General features: G+C 38.7%; 1 protein-coding gene across 3 annotated transcripts in view; it reads left to right on the top strand.

Annotated features, from left to right (window-relative positions):
- Positions 1-19907, top strand: part of CCSER1 (coiled-coil serine rich protein 1) — a 913125-nt gene that overhangs the window by 862043 nt on the left and 31175 nt on the right. For 2 of the 3 annotated variants that reach the window (XM_088464470.1, XM_088464472.1), the window contains exon 9: positions 15765-15854. In XM_088464470.1, coding sequence (XP_088320596.1) covers positions 15765-15854 — 90 coding nt within the window. The remainder of the gene's footprint in view (positions 1-15764; positions 15855-19907) is intronic. The other variant, XM_088464471.1, reaches the window with a different exon arrangement.

The raw sequence follows: 19907 nt of genomic DNA, 5'->3' as shown, positions 1-19907 counted from the left end.
ATACTGTATTGATTCAGGCTTTTTGCCTCTGATCATTTTTTTGATTCTTTATGTTACATAAGAGAAAAGGAGCATGCATCAATAATGAAACAAAGGGTAGGGATTGAAAGCATTTTTTGCAATGCAGTGCAGTCAGCCCGGCTTCTTGAATCAAAGTTTTGCCATTGTAAATATGTTGGTTGTATCTAGTGAATTGTACAAATGTTCCAATCTATTACCCACCACAAAAAGTGTGGGGCTAATGATTATACCATGCCATTGTTCTGGCATCCTAAAAGTGACAGATCCAAATACAGTGTATTTATAATATATATTTATTAATTACAGATATAATTCTAATGGGCATTAAACAACACAATATACTGACCTCTGTACAATACATGAAGAATTGTAATGACTGACATACAATACATTGTGTATACTAAACAAAACAAAAGAGCACAGGTAAATTCAGGAGTTTCCTAGACATTCTGATAAGTGGCAAGAATGTTTTCCTGATGGGGAGGAGGCCTGCACTGTGTACACAATGGGGACGCACAAAATATCTATGAACACTTTTAAACTACTGATATTTAATTTGCTTTTTAACACACTGTGGGACGTACTCCATTAGTTTCGCAACCGCAATACTATTTGGCATGCCGCACTTTTTGCCGAGTTTGCGTGTTTTGGCCGCGGAAACGTATCGCACGCGCCCCCGATATTCGCCGTATTCAATCCCAAAGGATGCTAAAATGCATCCCGGCGAAACTCAAACAGGCGAGAAGTATTGGCAGAAGTGGGGAAATCAGGCTGACACCCCCCAAAAGATGCACTAACATTGGGGATCTATGTATATGTCCATGATTAGCCCTACTGAAGCTATTTGGGGTATTTAAGTGCTAGCACCTGCTCCAAAATAGCAGCTTTGCACAAGTGGTGAAGAATAGCATTAAGCAGTTTTTGGGGTGAAAATAACTAGTCCTGTCAAAGGTGGGGTACTTGAAAATGGGTGCAAGCATACGTAAAAATTGCTAAAGTTAAGTTTTAAGTGCTGCAAAAAACACACCTTCAGCAAACACCTGTAATTAAAAAAACACCTCCCCCATACTTGTAGACCCCCCAAAAGTCTTGTACCCCTACTTTGTACTTTTTCGCCCCCCACTTTCAAAGTGCTTTTTCGGGGTGTTCCTCTTTTTTTCTTTTGCATTTGTTTGATGCAGTTATCCTTTGGGGGTCTGTCCAAAGGGTGCAGAGTGGTTTCCGCACCTTTGCACCCCCCAAAACTGTAATTCTACATTTATTTCCGCCGGATATTCATAGGCGAAACTTTTTCACCCCCATTGACATTGCATTGACTTTCCGCACCGGCGAAAAGACGCAAGAATTGAATACGGTGGAAATTTTCTGCCTGGTGAAATGACGTCACTCGTGATACTTTACTGCGGATTTGGACTTGTGTCCTAGATTTTGTCAAAGTTTTAAGATGCTTTGCAAAAACAGCTGGAGAGCCACAGTTTTCCTGGCATACCTCCGATTTTACCATACCACACCAGATCTTTTTAACTGCTTTAGTTTCAGCATGTGCTGCAAGTCCTTCAGCCACAATAGTGAGAGAGCCAAAGGTTCCCTACTTTACTTCTGGTGTAGAATATTATGTTGCTGTCACCACACACTTTTCACTCTATGACCATTCCAGTGACTCCTTCCTTACCCTCAAGCTGGGTACACACTGTATGATATATTGACCAATCTTGCAATCTGTGATGGAATGCAATGACCATCGTATAGTGTGTACACTCACTTTATTGTTTGATGAATTGTGTGGTTGTATCTCGGAGATACAACCACACAGATACTATCTCCCCACCTGAAGTGCTGCATCAGATGGGATGATGCCCTGTATGATGTGATTTGCTAACATTAATACTGTAACAATATATTGTGCAGGATATATTCTTACATTGTACCAGTCTATCCCAAAATTGCCAGATCATTCTGGTGTGTACCCAGCATCAGATATAAAACAAGAAATCATTTTTAAGAGCATAGAAGACAAAACACTTCCAAATGGTACTTTTATGTGCCCATTAAAATATTGGCAACAAGTTCCTGAGACCACCAGTAAGTCTTTTTTGTGTCTAAGTGCAACTAACCTCATATACTGTAATCACATCCTGAGGGTTATAGTTGATTGACATTTCTGTCCTGTCAAATTTTGTCACCTTACACCATAGCCTTTCACTAAATCAATTTCCAATTGACAAACCACTCATTCTGATTCCAGAACATGACTTGATACATTAAGACTTGCTAAAATACTGTCAAAACTAGCTGACACAGCCAAAAAAATGATACTGATGACACATTTTCCTATTATATGAACGTTTCAGACTATGTTGTTTTTCAAACATTTAACAGAATACAGTGACATGTATTATATATTACATGCATTACAACAAAGTGCTGTAAGGGACAATATTTGACAAGTCCTCTTGGGCACCTGGATCTTGTAAACTGTTGCTTAATTAAAATGATAGGATTGACTACATAACCTAGAGTCAATGAATTACACATTTTGGACTCTTTGAAATAAGAATAGCTAATGAAATCTTATAAATACTTATAAGTTAGATTCTGAATAAAGACAGTTTAAAAAAAAACTTTTATTGGTGCTTAAATAATGTGTGGCACGGCTGAAGAAATGTCATAGACACACATCCAAAGTATACAATAAAAAATAGTAAACTGCCTCGAGTCATGTCAAATTGGTGTGATTACATGTCATAACACTAGCTCAAACACTATATATGATGGATAGGTTTGACTGGTATGGTAAATCTATCATCCAGTCCACTGTGCTAGAAGAGGCAAAGGGTCTGGGAGTTATGCTGTAGTGTCTGTATGGAATTTAGTAGTCAGTTAGCCTGTGGTGTGATCATACTATAGATATGCAGAATATGTACATATTAGAATATTTACCTTCCCCATTGTATGCTTTGTATTATATATTTTAATAAGTAAACAGTATTAGTATGTATAGTAAACAAGATTTAAGACTTCCAATGCTTTGTAACAAATATCACCCACAATATTGGACCTACAGCACACTGTATCAAACATTAAATTATTCTATTATTAAGGTTTTCTTAGTTGTGTGCATAGATACTGTAAAACATATTTTGGGGGACAGGCTTCATATCTATTTATCTAAAGTGATGGTGCGTACACAGGGGATGATCGTCTGCGATAACAATATCTCTGAATGATCTCCCTTTAAAAATCCCGGTGTGCTGGATGAACGCTATTGTTCATCCACACACCAAAAAACCACCAAAGACCCACGATCAATGATTGCGGACTCCTATGGAGAGATAACGATATCGTCCAGGTTGGCCCTCATGCATGGCCAATGGACGATATCGTTATCGTCCATGCGGTAACACGCATCGTTGGTCATGGGTAAGTTGGTTGGTACTAAAAAATGAACGCTAAAACGATGAAGGATATTGTTATTGTTCATAACATTCATTTTTATCGTAATGTGGGCCTGATACAGACCCGGACGCTATTTGCGGCCGGTCACTGGCTAAAAGGGGCCGGCAATTTAAATCATGTGCTCGCACTGCGTCGCGTAAAGCCGCCCACTAAGTAATAGCGAGCGGCTGCATTATGCGCTCGCACCTGTATAAAGATGCCCCTTTGCCACTCGCAACACATGTCATCTCCGGCAGTTGTAGGATTAATCAGGAACATCGAGAGCCATCAGAGCTGCTCACAGCGCTTGTGGTAGCCTATTCCCACCACAACATTGCGAGCAGTTCAGGCTAAAATACAACCCAGTCACGTATGTAATGATGCTACTTTGCTAATTATGCACACCCATTAAACGCCGTTCTGGCGGTCGGGCCCGCCTGCGTTCGCACATCCACACCCCCGTTTGCAAGCACCTTCCGTTGTTACCACCCACAAGTGGCACTATCTGTCACTCAAAATAGCGACCCGACTGCGGGCTACGGGCGAGCACTTTCCCATCGCACTGGCTTGTTCGCGCACGCACATTACGACTCATACGCAGATTGCAACAAACTAGCTCAATGCGAGCGAGTGCAGCATAGCGTCTGGGTCTGAATCAGGCCCTATGTGTACGCACCATAATATTGGTAACCCAGGAGTGATGGATATTGCTATTTATAGATGTAAAAATTGATCTTGTTCTCCTTTAAAAACTGAATAAAAAAGTGCCTTGTCTTCCTATATGCAGAAATAAATATATACAGTGCAGTTCTTTTGTAAAAAAAATTAAGTACTGTCTGAGGTAGACAAAGTGTTGCAGTATCTCTGATGTATTCTATAACATGAATAGATGCTTTTTAAGTGTGTAAATGTCAAGGACAATTGCAGATGATGGCCTCAATCTACACCATTTTGTTATATAAAATAAAGTAATACAAGTACACTAAAATAAATACAATTACACTAAAACATGTACAATAGTTTGCTTCTTTCTTTTGACTATAAAGCACACATCATGTTTTCTTTCATAAAGCTTATATAGTCTTGACATTTCAGATGAATAACAACTCATTTATTGCTGAATTCACATTAATATTCTCAGCACATATGGTACACAGATCTTTCGCTATCATCAGAGCTGTAATTACTGCAGTATTCAGTAGGTCCAATGTCCTTAATGTGAATTGAAGTATCATTATCCAGTGCTTTAGTAAATAAATCAAGTCTGTGAGCTCTTTAATACAATATAAAAATTTCAGTAGGATAACATATTTGACATGACAGTGATGCTTAAAATAATAAAAAAGTAAAAATCACCCGAGAATGTATTACCATGTGCAAGCACATTAGTGAAGGCATAGAAAATACAGTAGATTATATTTAGTTTATTTACTGTTAAATGTAATTGACAAGTTTGCACTGTTTATATCTCCTGTACATTTAGCTGGAAATTGCTAATATACTGTAAATGACTTGGCTCCTATTTAAGAAATTAGTTTTGCAGTTCAAGTACATATCCCCAATATGTAAATTTTACAGCAATCCTCTCAAAACAGCTGTTTTAGGATGGTTTCAAATTATTGAATTAATTATTATGATGGTACTGCTGCAGTTATCAGAAATATATGTGGCAGACGCCCTTATTTTCGGATGCATAAGCAGTCCCCATAGGAGTTTGTCCCTAAAAGCTGATGCCATCTTTAGATGGTTTTAGCATGAACAATTATTTTAGTAGGACCTTTGGATCCCACTTTAGCACCTTATAATTGCACATGTATGGTTCGGTGGCTGCGGATAAGCAGTAGAAATGCCACGTCTGTACCCAGCGGTAAAGTGATAGTGGTACTTATCATTATTTACACTTCACAGGGATGTGCTCTTATCTGAGCCACTGTCCGAACAAGAAAGTTTAAATAAATTGGGTTGAAAAATCATTTGCTATTGCAACACTGTGCGGCAATAAGAAATTGTAGATTACGGGGGCATTTTGCGAGACATGATAAATAGACCTAATCCTTAAACATGGGCAGCTGAAAATAAATGAGCTAGTAATATATTATACCAAATTGTTTTACCTATAAATAATGTATTACTGTTTGGAAAACTTTTTCAAATTATGGTAATAAAATCTGGATTAGCCAAATCAACACATTAGGATGCTCATATATACAATGCATCTGGGAAAAAAAGCCCACAAATCTGTGTGTACTATGAGTTGGACACTATTCAAGATGTGTCTGACTCTGCAAGAGTAACATTTATGCTAGATTAATACCTTGATTAAACATTTACATTAGGGGTGAGCGGGTTCGGATTTCTGAAATCCGAATCCCCCCGAGCCCCCCCGATCCGAGGCCGATCTGAGTCAGGCTTGACTTTTCCCGCCTGACTCGGATCTGAAATCGAGGCAAAACGTCATCATCCCGCCTTCCGGGTCTTGCGGGTTTTGGATTCTATATAAGGTATCCGCGTCGGCGCCATTTTCTCACTCGGCTGTGTACAGTGAAGAGAGAGGGTGGGAGTTAGGGCTGGCTGGGCTGTGTAGTGTAGTATTGTGCTGTGCTGCGCTGTGCTGCTGTTGTCCATAGGGGCTGTGTCCACTCCTCCAAAGTCCATAGGGGCTGGCTGTGTTGTGCTGTGCTGCTGTTGTCCATAGGGGCTGTGTCCACTCCTCCAAAGTCCATAGGGGCTGGCTGTGTTGTGCTGTGCTGCTGTTGTCCATAGGGGCTGTGTCCACTCCTCCAAAGTCCATAGGGGCTGGCTGTGTTGTGCTGTGCTGCTGTTGTCCATAGGGGCTATGTCCACTCCTCCAAAGTCCATAGGGCTGGCTGGACTGTGTTGTGCAGTCAGTTGTCCATAGGGGGTGCTCTGTCCATCAGGGATGCTCCCCCCAAGTGCAAAAAAAAAATATTTTCTCTGTGTTTGTGAATTGTGTGCGCAGTAGCCGCACATGCATCAACAAAGTAGTGCCAAGCGTGCGCCTGTGTCATAAGTAAAGGGCCGTCTGGCTTGACTGTTAAAGGGTGCTGTAACCGCCAAAGTGCACTCCAAACAAAATAAAAAAATATTTTCTGTGTTTGTGAATTGTGTTCCCTGTGGCTGCATGTGCATCAACAAAGGAGCAGCGCCAAGCATGCGCCTGTGTCCCATAAGTAAAGGGCCGGCTGGCTCATTTCTTAAAGGGTGGTGTAACCCACAAAGTGCACTAGTGTCCAACAAAAATAAAAAATTATTTTCTGTTTTTGTGTGCGCCTTAGCCGCACATATATATCAATATAACATAAATGGAGGACCAAACTTTCTCCGATAAAAATAAAATAGGGAAAGATCAAGAACCACTTCCTCCTAGTGCTGTTGCTGCTGCTGGGAGTTGTTCATCATCCCAGAGAGGAAGTAGGAACACCACTACTATTACTAAACAATTGACCCTCCAACAGTCCCTAGCGAGGAGGATGAAGTACGACAGCAGTCATCCTGAAGCAAAACGTATAACTGAGGCCTTGACTGCTATGTTGGTGTTAGACGTGCGTCTGGTATCCGCCATTAGTGCAGTGGGATTTAGACAATTGATGGAGGTAGTGTGTCCCCGGTTCCAAATCCCGTCTAGATTCCACCTGCATCCTCAAAGCAGCAGTGACAAGCATGCGTCTGTCTGTTAAAGGGTGGTGCAACCCCCAAAGTGCGCTCCAACCAAAATAAAATAATCATCTTTTTTTTCTGTTTGTGTGTGAAATGTATGCGCAGTAGCCACACCTGCATCCTCAAAGCAGCAGCGACAAGCTTGCATCTGTCTGTTAAAGGATAGTGTAACCCTCAAAGTGCGCTCCACAAAAAATAAAAAATTCTTTTTTTTTCTGTCTTTGTGAATTGTGTGGGCTGTAGCCACACCTGCATCCTCAAAGCAGCAGCGACAAGCGTGTGTCTGTCAGTTAAAGGATTACATCGGTGACAGCATCCAAGTAGGCATGTCAGACAGTCCGTACATGTACTGGCAGGAAAAAGAGGCAATTTGGAGGCCCCTGTACAAACTGGCTCTATTTTACCTGAGTTGCCCCCCCTCCAGTGTGTACTCTGAAAGAGTGTTTAGTGCAGCCGGGAACCTTGTCAGCGAAAGGCGTAGGAGGTTGCTTCCACAAAATGTGGAGAAGATGATGTTCATAAAATGAATTATCAACTCTTCCAGGGAGACCAGCCTCCAGAACGTACAGAGGGACCTGTGGTTGTGGATTCCAGTGGGGACGAATTAATACTCTGAGGATGAGGATGTACACAACACTGAAGAGGGTGAGGAATCGGTGAATGAGGAGGATAAAGACGACATCTTGCCTCCGTAGAGCCAGTTTGTGCAGGGACAGATTAATTGCCAGCTTGTTTTGTGGGGGGCCAAACGAACCAATCATTTCAGCCACAGTCATGTGGCAGACCCTGGTGCTGAAATGATTGGTTTGTTAAAGTGTGCATGTCCTGTTTATACAACATAAGGGTGGGTGGGAGTACCCAAGGACAATTCCATCTTGCACCTCTTTTTTTTCTTTGCATTACGTACTATTTGCGGCCTAGTTTTCAAACTGCCATCCTGTCTGCCACTGCAGTGTCACTCCTAGATGGGCCACGTGTTTGTGCCGCCCACTCGTGTCGCTTAGCATAGTCATCCATCTACCTCGGTGCAACCTTTTGGACATAAAACACTATTGTGAGGTGTGAGGTGTTCAGAATAGACTGGAAATGAGTGGAAATTAAGGTTTTTGAGGTTAATAATAGCATAGGAGCAGAAAACTCAACACATTCTGTGATTTTAGCTGTTTTTATGCTTTTTAAAAAAAAATACAGATCCAAAACACAAAACCCAGAACCCAAAACACCAAAGGGTGTTTTTGGCAAAACCAATCCAGATCCAAAACACGAAGAAAGATCCAGATCCAAAACCAAAACACAAAACACGAAAAGTGGCCGGTGCACACCCCTAATTTACATATGTGCTTGGTCTACAACAGGAGTAAGAAAAATGTAAAGATGTGACTTGACGCTGTTAGTAGTAAATGCTAAAGTCACATTACCCAATTATGTACACAGAATAATACTGTAATAAAATGTCACAGACATAAGGTAGAATAGTGTCTGCACTGTGTTACTAATAAAGGCAGAAGTCACATTTACCATGTAAAATACTATAAAATGCAAAAAAAAATACAAGCATAAATTCAATTAAATAAAATTGTCTTTCCCTTTAAAAATCAAATGACAATATCTTTGCTGCATTCCAAAAGAATAAATCAATTAAGTGATGTGAATTAATATATATTAGTGCAGTCACAGTAACGATTTATATACTGTAAGTACTGTAGAGGAAGTCCAGATACAATCAGTCAATCAGAAGATACTGCTGATTGTGATCATCATATTTTACACGAGAGGTTAAACACCAGCAAGAGATATTTCTCCTTACAGGTGCATATGTATTTTTCCAGGACTACCTCAGTTACTGCACTTGGCCTATGCTTGCACACCCCTTCCCACTGTCTCTCGAAGCATATGAAGGCATAACCGGAAGATGCAAATGAATCGGTGTAGGAGCACAAATGTATGTCTGTTTTTGTGCGCATAGACAATATGGCTATTTTATGGAAAAACCACAATGCGAATGCATCACACTCTACATAAGCTATTAAAGGTTTAAAACAGTTAAGATTTGGCAAAATTGACAGTATCAATAATATAAATGTAGTTTATAATTAGTAATTAAATCATGGTATTTGTTGTCTTCTATCTATCAGCATATAAATCATCCTGATCACTACCTATATGGGATAGCAGTTACTTTATTTAACCGGTTGGGTACGGGATACCGGTGCTCGGGATACCAGCGGTCAGAATCCCTAACCCCGCTACTTATCTTTAGGATCTCGGCGGTCGGGATGCCAGCTCTGGTATTCCGATAAGTGTCGAGATTCCGGCGTCGGCATTGTGAACACCAGAATCCGGGCTGTCGGGATCCTGAACGTATGCCTATTTAACTGTATTCATATTGTTCAATTTGTTTACATTACCCAGCTTTAATTTTATATTGCTATAAGTACCACATATAGCTTGTAGTACCGTAGCTCATAGGAAAGACTTCATGGGGTATATTTACTAAAGTGCAGGTTTTTAGAAGTGGAGATGTTTCCCATAGCAACCAATCAGATTCTAGTTATTATCTGCTAGAAGGTGCTAGATAAATGTTAAGTAGAATCTGATTGGTTGCTTTGAGCAACATTTGCACTACCACACTTTAGTAAATATATCCCCGTGAGTATGTCTGTAGAACTTTCAGGACCACAATATTACAGAAAAAACTCAAAACATCATTCATTTAATTTTAGGTCAGTGTTATGATCTAATGTGTATAAAGCTAGAGATTGCAGTCATTTTCATTTTTGTGACATTCCTGCTCCTGTGCATGACTTGGCCAATACAAACAGTTAATTTCTGCAAACCTAGACTACCACACTGTCAGTCACTCTGAGCCCTATGCTAGAAAAGATAAGTATAAACATACCAGTAATTTCATTTAAATTATCTAGTTCCATCATAATCAGTCTTTGAAATATACTGTATCTTCTATAGTGTCTCTGAATGCTTTAAATAAGCTCTGTGCCCTTCCTCATATGTAATCTTCTTTACAGAAATATAAAAAGAAAAAAAGTAAAGGCAGTAAAAAATTACATAGCTGGTAAAGATGAGTGTCATTATACCAAAGACAGCATGTTTAGAATATCTATGAGTACCAACTCAATTCAGCTGCTAGAGGTTAACTGACATTGCTGTTACTATGTCTGTTCCTCATTTGTTGAATTCAACTGCCTCCTTATGCTGTGCATACACTATACAATTATCTGTCAGATATCTGTCCAATCTGGCTGGTTGGAATGAAAACCTGGTACTGTATGGGAGCAAATGGCAATCATCTATTTGCTCACAAAGACTGGAAAACAGACAATAATGGTTGTTCAGACAAATTGGTTAAAACACTCATATTTAACCAATTTGAACAATTGTTTTTGTCCATTTTCTAGTGTTTAAGACCATATGGTCGATTGTCATTTGCTCTCATACATTACCAGGTTTTCATTCCAACCAGTTGGACAGATATCTGACAGATAATTGCATAGTGTATGCCCAGCTTTAGTGATAACAACTACGACCAAACAAAAGGACAATATCCTGGTTCAGCTGCCAGCAGTGAGTGTGATACAAAAGAAAAACACAGAGCGACAAACATTGCTCCAATGGATAGAAACAAGACTGCCATTGTGTACTGTATGCCATCAGTAGTTCTGGTCTTAACCTAAAGCAGCCCCTATTTTCCATGGTATACCAGTGCTCAGTTGCCCCATGCCTTGTGCCATTGTGTAGGCTTATATTACTTAGCTGGTGCATACAAATCAAATACTAAAGACTAATACACTGAATCACACAAACTTAACACAAAATGCAGAATAGATATGTGTAATCCAAAATAACAGCATGCGGCACAAAATAGTCACAAACTGTGGTCGCGACATATGATGATAACCAACAAACAAGGTCAGGGCAATCGACAGATAAGAATGGTAGGGGGGGTCGCAAACCATGGTTAGGGCCGGCAGCAGACAAGGATGGTCAAAAATGTTGGCCAACAGACAGACAGATACTAAGTACAGTGCCTGTGCAAGCTAACACTATACCAGGCAGTAAAAGTGTATTGCTGACAGCCTTATAAAATCTCTGGAATCAATCATAATAAGTCTATCAAACAAGCCACCACAGTGCTGTTTAGTGATGTTAAGTAATTAAGTATTCAAAGTTAAGTGAAACAGTGGAAATGGGCTAAGGTGTAGTGGAATACCTCCGTATGCCATTGTTTATATTGCAACCTCTGTTCATAATCCTGGCATTGTGCAGCATGACTGAGATTTCCATCTGCAGGACTAGAACAGGAAATCATTTTTAATTAAAATAAATGGAGATGTAAAGTTGTGGTTTTCATAAGCTGTACTTTTAAGACTTTCCTAATGATTAATGCATGGTTCATGTCTTCACTATGCTTTCTCTCTTTATTCCAACCATGCTGTTGCAGTTTTAGCTGCGTTTCTTTAGCCCCTCACACTTTTAATACCAGCGCATACAATTGTTATTCTGTACCCTTCTGCTACCTTATGTATCTAATGTTACCCACATCTCTCAGATTGTAAGTTATTTGTGCAGCATCACATTTATCTCCTATTGCATAGCATTGTACACACTGTGTACAATGCTATGCAATATATCTGCACATTCCAGGCTTGTTATATCATCCAGCAAATTAGCTACTCAAAGCAGTTTTGTTGCTTTGCACAATAAATAGTGGCGGTATTTTAACATAACATTTCTTGACAATGTTTACCTTTGTGATTGTAACCCCCTGTTTGTTTAGATCTAAGGTTACAATGTACCAAGCAAGAAATGTAAACTTAAATTTAACTTTGAGCAACTATTATTTGTACACATTGGAGCCATTCTGATCTGATTTACGCCAGTTGCTTCCGCTATACTTTTTAGTTGTGCTACCCTTTCTTAACTGATGATTGTGTCCATGAGCCATACGTTCCAATGTCTGTTCCTGTATTTTTAATCATGATACGTTAAAATTGCCTTCTCTAACCAAACAGGGTTGTGGAATAAGTTGGTGCTATATAAATAAAAGAAGCAAATCTATCTATCTATCTATCTATCTGTCTTTTTTTCAGAATTCTCTTTATTTAGAAAATTTGATTAGATCTTATCAAAAGAGCCGCTTCTGTTGTTAGGCCCCTGCCAATCCGAATCTACAACAAATCCCAAACAAACAAGAAAACCAAAAGGGCACTTGTGGTATAGAAATTTTGAACACTGTTAAGAGTACGGTAGCTCAATACAAATCTTTACCATTTGCTTATCTGAATAATCTTTTCACTATAGATGTCGCCTTTTAAGGATCTTTTAGTCTTTTGTGCACTATTTCTTAAGAAAATTGCTAATGATGTGAGCAATTGGACGTTATACCTGTAGATCTACACTTTCATCAAATGCACCCAAAAAACAAGGCCTACGGCTAGTCATTGCAGAGCATATCAATTCTTTGAATACATCTATTAAACCAGCTTATATACTCATTTAAAATCACTTTGTAAGCACAGTACTAAACATGTACAGCATCCAAAACTGTAACTAGTCCACTAGGGACCCCTTGAAGGTATGTGCTTCCTTTGTGTCTTCAGCTGTCCACATGATTTAGTGTCAAACATATCACCCCATGATTGAACTACTCTTAATGGTGCCCAAAATTACTATACTATAAGCACCCTCTTGGTGTATTTGTTTTTGAGATATATATAGATATATATCACAAACATATATACCCACACACTAGTAGAATACTACACAACTGTATATATATGTGTGTATATATATATATATATATATGTATATACACAGACACACACATTATTATGGGATATGTATGGCGTAAACAAATAAACTGGTTGTTGGGGACTTATAGTTAGTTTTAGAAGTAAATAAATACACATGTTGGTATTAAAGAAAACAGAACTTGTACTTAGTTGTCACATGTAATGTAATGGGCATTAGGCTGACACTCTAGGTTAAGTCCAGCTTTCAGCATCTATTCTCTTAATTCCTTTTACATTGCTAGTTGATATTAAAAGGTTTGTTGTTGCATACAAAAGACAAAGCAGGTTTGACACATCTTCACTCAAGACCACTGACTGTTACAAACTGTGAATTGATGCAGGTGTACAGAAACTGGGCCTGTGAATATGCAATTGAAATAGTCACCTTTAGCTTTCATAACTCTACCACAATAACTCTAATGAGTAACAGCAGACAATGCATAGTGATGTGTGAACAGAAGTGTGAAACTAAAAGACAAGTCAATTTTTTTGTGTGTTTTTATACTATGCTTCAGGGGAAAGGGGAAGGGAAATATGTTGCACAGGCTTGTTATAATACAGTAATATCTATTAAACATATGTTGACAAAGCCACTATAAATACTGATCTAGTACAATGTAAATGAATCATACAAATACATATTTATAATTTATAGTAGAAAAAGTGGCAGTGCTCACTAGAGTAATACACAATGCAGTATAAAAAAGAAAGAAAAGAAACTCTATTTGGTGAGCACTCTTGGTCAGATACAGAAAAAAGGGACAAACATAAGTCTACATAGACCCCTTAAAATTCAACTTTTAATAAGAATAATTAAAAAGTAGGTCACATTATTGACCAAACCTAACCAAATAGACACTCAATTTTGAATGTACAAAGACACATACAACATATAACAGAAAAAAGGGAAACACTTGCTCTAGAATAAATGTTATAGCGTGCTCGCATCTATGTAAACGGCAAGTGTAGTATTCTCCTAATAGGCGAAATATAAATAGTAACAATATTATAATCAATTTAATAAATTATATAAATCTACTGAAAGTCAGTTAGTACCCATTATAGCATTACCACAATAAATCCAAGTGTGGAGTGTAATAGGAAAAGTCGGAGCATAGGACTGCTACTCCTCATTCTACTTCTCTTCACCTCTGCTGATTGCTATCTATGAAGAGTGAGGGATTACCGGAGAGCAGGTTGTCCTTAGAAACAACAGTTAAACGGGGACTTTACTCACATTTCATTTCTGCTTTTAGGTGTCATACTCAACGCATTGGACACCCAATGAGAGAACTACTTTAATGAGATCATCCGCAGTTAATAGAGCGAAAGAATAAATAGTGAAAAGAATCTTATGTGGAATTAATTTAAGAAAAATAATAATGACAACCCTGCATAGCTTTTAATTAATGTGCATGCCTATTATTGACATTGCTAGGTATGAGCAGATTTTAGTCTGTTAATAACTCATACCTACATGAACACTTTATAATAATTCATCCATAGGTGCAGAGCAAAAATATTTGAGGCAACCTAGACACAATTGTGGCCATGCTAACCACTATTTAGAAAATTCAGACTCTTAGTGCAAAATTTGTGTTGGCTAATATAATATCAAAAGGAGAAAATCTCATCTATCTTAGAAATGTAAAATATGGCCGTGAGAAAATGGTACAATAAAAAAAGAATAAGAGACGCCTAGGGTTATATACCTTCATAATTCATATCTCCATATATCCACAGTAGATAAGAGTGTAAAACACATCAGGTTATATATCATAGTGCTGTAAGTTGGTAATTCTCACAGAGAATCTGATTATCTGGCTACTTGAATATAATACATCAACGCTGTTCAGATAGACACAAAATGTGAATATGTAGATCTCACAGAGAAAACCAATAGTTCAATTATTGATAAGTAACCCGTTCTTGCTGTTCTGATTATATAATATGTCACAATTACTAAGGAGCACTAATGCAAATGAACACACAGATATATAGGGCATTAATGTGAATAAACATAAACACGTGTGAATCATAAACATGTGAACAAAGTAATAAATAACCCATGCTGTTGAAACAGCTACACTGCGCGAGACTGACACTCGCGCACTGCTAACTCTGGGGTCTCAAAATCATGAGCAAGTATACATACATAGTAATGCATAGTCTGTGCTGGTGAAACAGCCTCACCGCACGAGACTGCCGTTCGCGCACTGCTATCTCTGAGTTCTCATACAATACCAGGAAGTAAGTGGAGATCGAGTCTAGCTGGGTACTGAATGATGGTGCCGGTGCCTCGTGCCGTACAGCCGCGGGCACTCGTAACTCCCCGACGCGCGTTTCGCTGTTAGCTTGATCATGGAGGTGATCCAGGAAGGGGATTTCCTGGGTAATATAGTCCTATGTAACAGAGCTGACCAATGGCCTCGATTCAGATACTGATGGACAGGTTAAGCAGCCTATAGGTGTGGCCATCAGTTAATAATGCTGAATCTGCTAGGCAACAACGCTGACTTAACCCTTTTGTTGCTGTTAAATAGTTCAATAATTTTAAGAGTTAAATTGATAAAGAAGGAACACCAATATTAATATTATATTGAAGATACTTTCAAGATTAATAAATAAATTTATTTATTTATAATAACCATAACTGGGAAGTGGGAATTCTGTGTGATGAGTAGTAAAAAATTTATGAAAACTAGAAAGTAGATTTTCCAGCATGTAGTTTACCTAAAACAATGTAATTCTAAGTCAGTTGTACACTGATATATGAAGTGTCCTTTCTGACCTTACAATGTTGTTTTTCCTCTTTTACAGAAAACTGCTCGAACTTTACAGTCATTACATTTTTCCAAGCAAGATAAATGCACGCAGACGGAATTTGTAAACCATGAAGTAAGTAATAATGTAAGTACATCTGTTTTTAAATGTCGTATTTTTCAATATTAGATCTAATTTACAAAGTAAATGTTGGTTTTGCACTAGGAAACCTAAATGGTATGCCCAGTTCACCTAAAAGTTTACCACTCTCAGGAAGTGCCCACGCTAATGCAAAATCTGAATGTTGTACTATGCAATAGTATAAAAATCAAATCAATGTCTAACCTTTTACTTTTTTAGAATAATTCCTTTAGTTAAACATTTCAGTTTTTTTCTTAAAATACTGTTCATTTTAGCCCAGTGTTTCCTAAACTCTGCCATTACAGTCCAGGTTTTACGGATATCCATTATTGATTCTAGATGGTTAAATCAAATTGACTGAGGTACTAATTAACTCACCTGTATCCTTAAAACCTGGACTGTAATGGCAGAGTTTGGGAAACTCTGCCTTATCCTATTATATGATTTAAATTAATCATGAGAATGAGAAGGAATTGAAACTCCCTCATTAAATGTGACACAGGGGCAGAACTATGGGAGACAATGGAGGCACCTGCCTCTGGGCTCCAGCTCTGAAGGGGCACCTCCTCCATTGCCCACAACATTCACCCCACATAGGGCTGTAACTATGCACCCAGAGCGTACCATCACAGCCTCCCAATACATGGGACATCTTCCCGGCACCTAAGAAGCCACCATACACTAGTGGAGAGCTCCATGTTAGATTATCAGATGCTGCCTTAGTCTATCTATAGCCTTTCTGCATGCAAATTACTACATTACAGTGTCAGCAGCTGTGACGGGGGAGGGGGGGGCAAATTATAACTTGCCTCCGGGGCATCTGGGATGAATTTACGCCACTGATGTGACACCTTTGGTGACCAGACAGGTAACATGATTTGGAATGCCTTGCTTCAGACACTTTGTAATGTGAACACATTCATGCAACAAAATGAAACAAATGTCATATTGTCTGTTGGCCTTACATTAAATAATATTCTGCATTATAAACTTAGTATCAGATGGACAGTAATGCAATCGTAACTGCATTCTCCCATGGATTGCAGTTGCTAAGATATGCTAATGCTTTCCAAAGCACAGGCAAGCATAGGGACGCCCACTGCTGCCTTCTCATATCCGTCTGACAATGTACAACAGTGTAAACATCAGTACCACCAATGCACATCGGCCATTCTTGCAGCATGTAAGGCAAGTCTGACCAGCCGCAAATACTGCAGGTCTCCTGACATGCAGAGAGCTCTTATGTTGTGCATGAGAACGCAATGACGAATTTATGCACGCCCATGAAATGGTGTTTAAACGGTCAGACAAGCCTGCGTTCTTCTAACCACCACATCGTTACCACCCACAAACGCTGCCTACCTGTCACTCACTTTGCGAATAGTTCCTCTGTAAGAACATAACTGCAATGCAATTGCTGTTCAAGCCCAGTGCGGCGTTTGCACATGCACAATAGCAAACAATCGATCATTCTGTGAAAATATTGGCATTGTGTCCTAATGTCGGAATCGGCGATAATTTATCACCGATGACGTAATTTTCGCCTATTTGAAATATCCCCGTATTCAATTACATTGACTTTTCGCTGGTGCGAAAAGTAAATGTAAAAAAACGGGGATAATTTTTCGCCTGCCTATAGCAGGCGAAAAAAAGTGCAGAATTGGGGTTTAGGGGTGTAGGGTTAAAAAAATTAGCCTGCAGCCTTTATTAAGTCCCCTTAGGATAAACTGTGTCAAAAACCATTTTTTAAATACCCTCAGGAATCCCTGAAAAATGGTGTTAAAATTTTTGGGGAAAAAAAGAAGGGGAACAGTGTTTAAAAGTAGGGAAATAGGTTCAGGGGTGTTCTGCAAGTATGTGGCAGGTGTTTTCTAGAATAGGCTATTAGCAGCAGGTGCATTTTTGCTGAATTTTGAAAAATTAGTTTAGGAACTTAAAAATATAGTATGGGGGAGAAGAAGAAAACTCTCTTGTTGGGGGCACTCGAATGTAAAGGTTATAATAAGAATAATATATAAAAAATAACTTTTATTAGATATATTTTAAAATACCAAAAACAAGTCTGAGCCTGTTACTTATTGGCATTACTGTTGGAATAACAGCTATAAATTATCACAAGCAGAACACGAACATACATAGAACATAAGACAACATATAATACAATACTTATCACAATTATGTGAAGCTAAGTGAAATATTACAAATAGGTCTATAATTCTCTGTCTCATACAATATTGAGACCTATATAAAACATTTACTAGTTCAATGACCTCATAATGTCGTCATAGCACAATGGCTAATCAGAATTACGGCAGAAGCATACAAGGAAATCTTCTAGAAAAGAATGTGATAATAACCATATAATATTCAATATAGGTTACGTGAGATATCACAGCACAATAACACTGAACAGTAATCAGAGAAATACAATGATAAGGGGGTCAGATGAAATAATAGCTGACCCTGCAAATATCAAAATGAATATAAGTAAATCACAGGTTGTAATGAGAGGCAGATCACACGTAGGTCACCTGTGATGCCACCCAGGTACTTGTAGACAGTAAGGTTATAGGAAAAAGTAAAGCTACTCCTTTATGTGGAGTTTACAAAATAGCAGCTGCTGCATGCCATTGTATAACCATTGAATGGCATGTGAGCGTACTATAAAGGTACTCCCAGGGTAGGGAATAAGTACAATGAGTATCTGCTGTTGGACTGCGTTAAAAAGAAGGTCCTGGTGTAAACATTGCAGGAACCTCTAATAGGCGCACCCCAATGAGAGTACTCATAGAGACAATAGTTATCGTAATGAAATAACACAGCATAGGTTTGCGATTTGTGCTGCTGCCAGTCATATACCAAAGGTAGTGGTGAGTGGTGGGAAACCCAGATCGCATATGCAGTGATAGGAAGAAAGAGTATGAGTGTAGCTGCACTATGGCTAGTAGAGGACAAGCGGAGCTCTGTTGCCCTAAAGGTATTGCAGGGTCACAAACTTGTCTCTGTTAAATAAAGCCACTCAGTGCGCTAAAGAAAGTGTAGTATGAAAAGTACCTGAGCGCTCACCTCCAGGGAGCCGGTGTGTAGTATAGAAAATCTGCCACTAGAAGAGCCTGTCAGTATGCTGCCATGACGAATCCCGCCTGTACACAGCCGGATTCGCGGATCTGAGATGCGCGTTTCACTGTCGCTTCCTCAGTCAGATGGATGTGGACTGTGATACACAGGTGATCTTTAACCTGCGTTGTGACCAATGGGAGAGCAGGTGCTGTGTGTTGCAGATGCAATACCCTTGTCAATAGGTCCAAGTGTTAACTCCCTCTATTGGTCCACAGCAACAGGAGGGAGTGAGTCATAAGAGGGGGGAGTGTTTGGGTTAGATGAAGCTCATAACGATCAGGCTATCAGGCTAAGGTGGAAAACCTGACTAGTAGCTGAAGTGTCTGTCTTGCAGCAAAAATAGTTATGCAAAAATGCTAATACCAAACATACAGATATATAAATAGTAGATATAAATAAGTGTGTATAAAGTGATTAGAATAAAGAAAATGTCACTTCCTCAGTCAGATGCATGTGGACTGTCATACACAGGTGATCTTTAACCTGCGTTATAACCAATGGGAGAGCAGCTGCTGTGTGTTGCAGATGCAATACCCTTGTCAATAGGTCCAAGTGTTAACTCCCTCTATTGGTCCACAGCAACAGGAGGGAGTGAGTCATAGGAGGGGGGAGTGTTTGGGTTAGATGAAGCTCATAACGATCAGGCTAAGGTGGAAAACCTGACTAGTAGCTGAAGTGTCTGTCTTGCAGCAAAAATAGTTATGCAAAAATGCTAATACCAAACATACAGATATATAAATAGTAGATATAAATAAGTGTGTATAAAGTGATTAGAATAAAGAGAATGATACCAAAATTAAAAATAAATAAAAATAAAAATTAAAAATATTAAAGATAAAAATAAAAATAAATATAAATAAAAATAAAAATAAATATAATGATAATAAAAAAAAAATAATAATAATAATGAGTAGATAATAAATAATTAATAAATATATG

Source organism: Taudactylus pleione, unplaced genomic scaffold (assembly GCF_031769625.1).
Source record: "Taudactylus pleione unplaced genomic scaffold, aTauple2 ptg000055l, whole genome shotgun sequence".
NCBI lineage: Eukaryota > Metazoa > Chordata > Amphibia > Anura > Myobatrachidae > Taudactylus > Taudactylus pleione.
Note: the sequence above shows the minus strand (reverse complement) of the source record. Positions and strands in the feature narration are given on the sequence as shown.